General features: G+C 41.7%; 1 protein-coding gene across 1 annotated transcript in view; it reads left to right on the top strand.

Annotated features, from left to right (window-relative positions):
• The window catches only part of LOC101852029 (FRAS1-related extracellular matrix protein 1), a gene marked incomplete in the record, with an annotated part of 53,349 nt that overhangs the window by 28,083 nt on the left and 17,766 nt on the right, over positions 1–7,500 (top strand). Inside the window, 7 exon segments of the mRNA XM_035970548.1 lie at positions 340–494; positions 1,177–1,415; positions 2,717–2,810; positions 3,359–3,522; positions 4,750–4,819; positions 5,893–6,105; positions 7,044–7,313. Coding sequence (XP_035826441.1) covers positions 340–494; positions 1,177–1,415; positions 2,717–2,810; positions 3,359–3,522; positions 4,750–4,819; positions 5,893–6,105; positions 7,044–7,313 — 1,205 coding nt within the window.

The raw sequence follows: 7,500 nt of genomic DNA, 5'->3' as shown, positions 1-7,500 counted from the left end.
TGAACACACACACACACACACACACACACACACACACACACACACATACACACACACACACACACACACACACGCACACACAAACACATACAAACACAAACACGCACACATATACACACACTCACAAACACACACGTACACATACACACACTCAAAAATGTAAACACACATGAACACACACACACACACACACATGCGCATGCAGGCTCTTATGCATGCACACTCACACACGCGCGCACACACACAACACACACACACAACAGTTACTGCCCGTTCTGCGCCTACTGCACCTTACAATGTCCAGCTAATCACTTTTACTGTGTCTCGGCCACCACCCAGTGGTCACTTTCACTCAGGCCGACATCGACCACCTGAAGATCGCCTACATCCCGCCCAAGACCGACATAGGGCCAGAGTCTCGGCTGGTGCGGCTGGCCTACACAGTGGAGGATTCCAGCGGGAACAAGCTGTATGGCCAGACATTTGACATAGAGGTGAGCCATGTACAGACGTTTGACATGTAGGTGAGACATGTACGGACATTTGACATAAAGACTTGTACCAACATTTGACTTAGAGGTGAGTCATGTACAAACATATATAATCATAGTAAATGACATTTACATCATAACTGTATAAACATATATAATCAGAGTAAATGACATCTACATAATAATTGCACAGACATATTAACGTTTATTATAATCAGAGTAAATGACGTTTATATCACAATTGTATAAACGAATGTAATAAGAGGAAATGACATTTACATTAGAACTATACAAACCTATATGATCATAGTAAATGACTGTTATATCATAATTGTATAAACGTGTAACATGAGTAAATGACATTTAAATCATAATTGTATAAATGTATATAATCAGAGTAAATGACATTCATATCTTAATTGTATAAACGTATAAAACGTATATAATCAGAGTAAATGACATTTACATCATAATTGTATAAACTCACATAATCAGAGGGAATGACAGTGACAAAACCTAAGTCCATAATTCCAGCACTGATACTAATTACTTTAAAAAATAAAATGTAAATGTGATCAATAACAACGTAACCCACCCCCGCTCACCTCATCCATCCACCCTCCACCCGCTCATCCTCCCCCTACCCCCACTCACTACCTCCCCACTCACGACCTCACTCCCTCAGGTAAACCCTGTCAACAACCGCGTTCCTGAATTCGTCACCGACAAGCTCCTGGTGGAGGAGGGAGGCATCCTAGGCATCACCATGGGTCAGTTGTCAGCGACAGACCTGGACACGCCGGTCAGCATGCTTAAGTTCATCCTGGACGCGCCCCCGAGGTTTGGAACTCTCCAGAACGATGGCCGCATGCTCCGCCAGGGATCCAGTTTTATCATCGAGGATCTGACGAAAAAACTCATAAGGTATTCTATTTTATCATCGAGGATCTGATGAAAAAACACTTCAGGTATTCTAGTTTTATCATTGAGGAGCTGATGGAAGAAAACCTCTGGTATTATTTTATCATCAAGGTTCTGATGAAAAAACACTTCAGGTATTCCATTTTATCATCGAGGATCTGATGTAAGAACACATCAGGTATTCTATTTTATCATCAAGGATGTGACAAAAAAACCCATCAGGTGTTCTATTTTATTATCGAGGGTCTGATGAAAAGACTCTTCAGGTATTCTATTTTATCTTTGAAATTCTGACGTTAGAGCACATCAGATATTCTGTGGTATCATCGAAGATCTGACGAATGAGCAGATCTGGTATTCTATTTTATCCTTCGAGGTGTGGTGAAATTAAAAATTTCTCTTATTGTGTCTCTGTTCACTTGCTGTCTCGTTTGTTACAGCGTTTGTGAGAGTCGCTGAGTGTGTCAGTGGGTCGGGTAGCTGTGCTGTGTCGCTCAATGTGTCGTGTAGCTGTGCTGGGTCTCTCAGTGTGTCGTGTAGCTGTGCTGTGTTGCTCAATGTGTCATGTAGCTGTGCTGTGCTGTGTCTCTCAATGTGTCATGTAGCTGTGTCGTGTAGTTGTGCTGTGTCTCTCAATGTGTCGTGTAGCTGTGTCGTGTAGTTGTGCTGTGTCTCTCAATGTGTCGTGTAGCTGTGTCGTGTAGTTGTGCTGTGTCTCTCAATGTGTCGTGTAGCTGTGCTATACCCAGTGTCCGTTCACGTGTGCATTATCATCAGTCACTGTCTACCACAAGAAGAGAGTTGTATACAGTTTTTGTTTAATTAAGCCTAGCTTTTTAGTATGGCTTGTTCATCTTGTTTTATGACACGCGGATCTGAGGAAAAAATTCACACCAGGTGCATTATGTATGTATGTATGTATGTGTGTGTGTGTGTGTGTGTGTGTGTGTTCATGTGTGTGTGTGTTTGTGTGTGTGTGTATGTGTGTGCGTGTATGTGTTAATGTCAGCGTTATGTCGATAATGGCTTTGATGTTGTTTTGTTTTTGTTTTGGGACGTAGATATGTATGTCCATGATGGATCTGATGTTATTTGTCGGTGGTTGGCGGGTGCTCTGGTGTGGTTTGCTTCTTCTTTCCTATCAAACATGTATCGTGTTTATCTCCCCTCCTTGTTTTGTTTTCGTGTTTGTTACTCTCTTGTAACGCCTCTAATCTTCGGCACTTATATGACCTTATTGTGTTGCAAGTGCCGTAAAACACTTGCTAAAACAAAAAATGATGTTGTTTTGTTTTGTGACTCAGATATCTCCATGATGGATCTGATGTTGTTCTGGACACATTCACCTTGGCCTTGACAGATGGCACGAACCAGGCCACAAAGGTCATCTCGATACAAGTAAGTTCATAGACACTTTTTAGAAATGATGCTCACTGAATGAGATTGTTCATTTCTATTGTCTGTATGTGTGTGTGTGTGTGTGTGTGTGTGTGTGTGTGTATGTGTGTGTGTGTGTGTGTGTATGTGTGTGTGTGTGTGTATGTGTGTGTGAGCATGAGCATGTGTGGTAGCATGTGAGTGTGTGTGTGTGTGTGTATGTGAGCATGTGATGAGAGACGAAACCAATGTGCTAGCATTTGGACAATAAAGATTTGAATCTTATAAATATTCTATGCCAGCACAACGTGCCTGCATTAAAAAAATTCAATGGCAACAAGGCTAGAGGGCGACCGAGAAGGACCTGGATAGATGGAGTCAGGGAAACACTAAGAACTCATGGCATCCCCCTGACCCAAGCTCTCCGGCTGGTGGCAGGGAGATGTCTTTTTCTTACCGCCACACCCCAAAAAATATAAGCGATGGATGAAAGTAAAGTAAGTCTTTTGTTGGGTGGACAAACGGAATAAACATTCCTGGACTAATGGAGGGTTTTGTCTGTGTCTCAGATTGTGCCCATAGATGACCAGACGCCGACTCTGTCAAAGAACCTGCGGCCCCAGCTCATCGTGTCCGAGGGGGAAGAAGCCACCATCACGAGCCGCATCCTGGCAGCCACGGATGAGGACACTGACGACGAGAGTCTCGTCTTTCTCATCGTTCGACAGCCCAAGTGAGTCACAGAACTACAGAAATGTTGCTACTGAACACATGTTCATAGGTATTTATAGCACTGATACAGCGCGTTCTAGATTTACTAACCTGTTATGCCTAGCCGTGCACGAATGACATCAACAGCGTAGCCCCTTTACAAAGTCTGCCAATGAAGCCTCCTGGCTTATACTACGACACAAAAAAATAAATATGCATACTTCTCCCAGGCCCTGGCTTCTAGTGCTGGGCGGCTAGGTTCCCGATTATTGAAAGCTAGGAATCGTAGGAATCAACTCCGAACCCAATTACTTATTTTCTATTAATGTGATTTCTTCTGGTGGTTACCTGGTTGGCTACGAACATCTTCAGGATTTAGGATAACCTTGATTTCGGAAAATCACATGGAATCAATTAAAAAAAAAAAAAAAATTCTAAAAAAGGGAGAAAAAAAATTTAATGATTAAAGTTACTGGTAACAGTTGGTTTTTGTAAAAAGGAGTCGGAACCTTTCCTCCGTCGCATGTATCATGGGAATCGGTTCCGGAATTGATTCTTCGCCCAGCTCTACTGGCTTCCTTCTGACAGTGCTGGAAACTTGTCTTTGAATTCTTATTGAAGATGTTAATTCATGGAGTCCTTGTGAAATCTGACTTGTCATTGTCGCTTCTTTTACTTTCTCTATCTTTGCTTGTTTGTTTGAGCTTTCTCAGGTTTGTTGTTGCTATCAACTCTTGGTGCAACAATTTATTGTTTTATGAAAATATTTACAAATAAAGTAGAATAGGTGTTTTTGGATCACATGTGTCACGACGCGGTGGAATCAGGCGCTCGTCAATTTTGGGGGAAGGAATGTTAAAGCTTGTTCTTTTGTATTTCTTTCTATGAAAATGTTACCCATCTTTCTTCAATATTTTCTATTAAAGGAGGTGAAGGTTGCCTGGTTTCAGTTGTAAAATTAGTGAGAAAATGGCCGCCAAAGTTTGGTGACTTTCAAAGCTTTAGTGTTCTTGGAAATTGATTTTTTGTGCCTTCAATCAAAGTTTTTCAGTAAAATCCACCCAGCAATGTGTTTTTAAATGGACATAAAAGGTGTTGAGCCAAAAACAAACAATTCTATAAAAATTGCCAAACAAGAATAAAAATGCTGTGTTTTCTTCGATTTCATTATTTTGCCTAGCGCCTGATTTCACTGTGATGCCTCACATATTGTGTTCATTTAATCATGTTCGTTTGTTCTGTCCTTCAGGTATGGTGTGCTGCAATTGAGGGGCCAGCCAGCCACAAAGTTCACCCAAGAAGATGTAAAGGATGAAAAGGTGGGTCAGAAGTTAGGACAGGTAGAGATTCTGCACCTATTGATCCACAGACAGGACAGGTAGAGATTCTGCACCTATTGATTCACAGGTATTTAGGACAGGTAGAGATTCTGCACCTATTGACCCACATATATTTAGGACAGGTAGAGATTCTGCACCTATTGATCCAAAGGACAGGTAGAGGTTCTGCACTTATTGATCCACAGACAGGACAGGTAGAGATTCTGCACCTATTGATCCACAGACAGGACAGGTAGAGATTCTGCACCTATTGATTCACAGATATTTAGGACAAGTAGAGATTCTGCACTTATTGACCCACAAATATTTTTCCCACAAAAGCAAACTATAGTATGGAAAGAACTAGATCTATTGTATTTTCAAACAAAGCTTTCATGTTTCAAAAAATTCAAAAGAACTTGTGAAAGGGAAAAGTATAAATCTAATACTAAAAATAAGAGACATCTAGGAAACACAGGAACAGATATTTGTAGTTGAAAGGAGTAGAAAGACAGAGTGGAAATTAAGAACAGAAAAGAGTAGTGAGAAAGAGTAAAAAGGAAGAGAAAGACAGAGAAGAGATTAGAAAACTAGAGTATAAAGGAGTAGAAAGACAGAGTAAAAAGGAGTAGGCAGGCTGAGAGATCCAGAGTAGAAAGGAGCAGAAAGACAGATCAGAAAAGAGTAGAAAGACAGAGTAGAAAGCAGTAGAAAGACAAAGCTGAAAGGAGTAGAAACACAGATTAAAAAGGAGTAGATAGACAAAGAAAGGCAGAGTAGAAAGCAGCAGAAAGACGAAGCAGAAAAGAGAAGAAAGACAGAGAAGAAAGAAGTAGAAAAACTGAACAGAAAGGAGTATAAAGGCAGAGCAGAGAGGAGTTGTGTATCTTCATTTCCCCTGGAATTCATTCCCTCAGCAAGTCAGCTCAATATGATTCTGTCACTCCAAAAGGAGCAATCATTGGTCAGTAGGTGATGTTTCAACACGCAAAAAGAACTATTATTTCACTCTATGGTAGTTTACGTGAAGTTTCTGCATATTTAAAAGTAGAAGAATGGTTATTTCTCTGCAGGTGACATTCCTGCACACAAGTGGAGAAATCGGAACCAACGCGGTCAAGGACATCGCATCCTTCATCATCTCTGACCAGAACTACCTGGCCTCGGCGGACATGCCCATGTATGACCTCAATATCACAATCACGCCGGTCAACAACCAGAAGCCGGTCATCCTATTGGGCAGTCCGGTCTTTGTGGCAGAAGGAGAATCGTTCCGCTTTAGTGAAGTGAGTGACCGTTCCATGAATGACTTGACTTCTGTCTTAATGAAGTGAGTGACCGTTCAGTGAATGACCTGATTTCTGTCTTAGTGAAGTGAGTGACCGTTCAGTGAACTACGTGACTTTGGTATGTTCTTGTTTTTTCATGATGATGTTAATGGCAGAAATGTGACATCAGAACCTCTCAAAATGCCCCCAAAATCCAGGAGAAAGGACATAAATTTAACTTGTCACATGCGAAGGTCTAAGCGCTTAGGAGCACTATTTACTGGTTTTCTTTCCACACTGTACCCATGTGAGTATTGATATGGATGTCTATGTTTTGTAAAATGAGGAGGTTTCACTTGTAGATGAAAATTTAATAATAAGCCCAGCATGTGAAGCATCGTGGGGATAAATCATCTAGGAGAGGTTGATGAATCATGAGGTAAATCATCGCGGGATAAAGAATAGTGAGGTAAAGCATTGTGAGGTACAGAGTCATGAGGTAAAGCATCGTAGGGAAAAAGAATCTTGAGGCAAAGCATCGTGGGGTAACTTGCTGTAGGGTAAATTGCTGTGGGGTGAAGCATCGTAATGGGGTTAGGGTAAAGAATCATGTAATAGAGCTTCATCATAGGAGTTAAGTATCGTGGGGGTACAGCGTTGTAATTGCCATTGTGTAAAGCGTCTTGGGGGTAAATTGATGTGATGTAAAGCATTGTGGGGTAAAGCATCGTACGGCTGCTAGTGTTCTCGTTCCTGATTTGTGACACACCCAGCCATGGGATTGCTTATTCCTCATTCCTCCTACATTTATCCTCAGGCGTCTTGCTGAAGTTGGAACTAAACTATGCTGGAATCATCTTGCACCGTTAACTTCTATCTTTCTACTTAAAAGAAATTGTAGGAGTGACGAAGACAGAGCACTTGTTGAACAAACGTATCCCATTCTTTTCTCACAGGAAGTCCTGAAGGTCAGCGACCCTGACTCAAAGACGAAGGAGATCCAGTTTCTGATCACCTCGCAGCCCCGCTGGGGCTACATCGAGAACACCAAGCCGAGCCCAGGCTCGGAGAAGCTCAACACAGGCGTGAGAGTGAACGCTTTCAAGTACGGGGATATTCTCGATGGTTCTATCAACTACGTGCAGGCCAACCACAAAGGTGTGGAGCCTGTCATGGACCAGTTGGAGTTTTACGCCAGTGATGGGAAACTCAACTCGGACATGAAGGTAGACACTTGGACAAGGAGTGCTTGGCATAACACTTTAGGTTTAGAAAAAAATAATGATAAAACTAAAACATACGCATGCGCGTGTGCACGCATACACGCACACACTCACACACACTATGTGTTTGTATGTGGGTGGGTGTTTTATCATTATTTTTTAAAACCTGAAGTATTACGTCAAGCCCCCC

The sequence above is a fragment of the Aplysia californica genome, unplaced genomic scaffold, assembly GCF_000002075.1.
Source record: "Aplysia californica isolate F4 #8 unplaced genomic scaffold, AplCal3.0 scaffold00284, whole genome shotgun sequence".
Taxonomy (NCBI): Eukaryota; Metazoa; Mollusca; class Gastropoda; order Aplysiida; family Aplysiidae; genus Aplysia; species Aplysia californica.
This window is presented reverse-complemented; position numbering and strand designations above follow the sequence as displayed.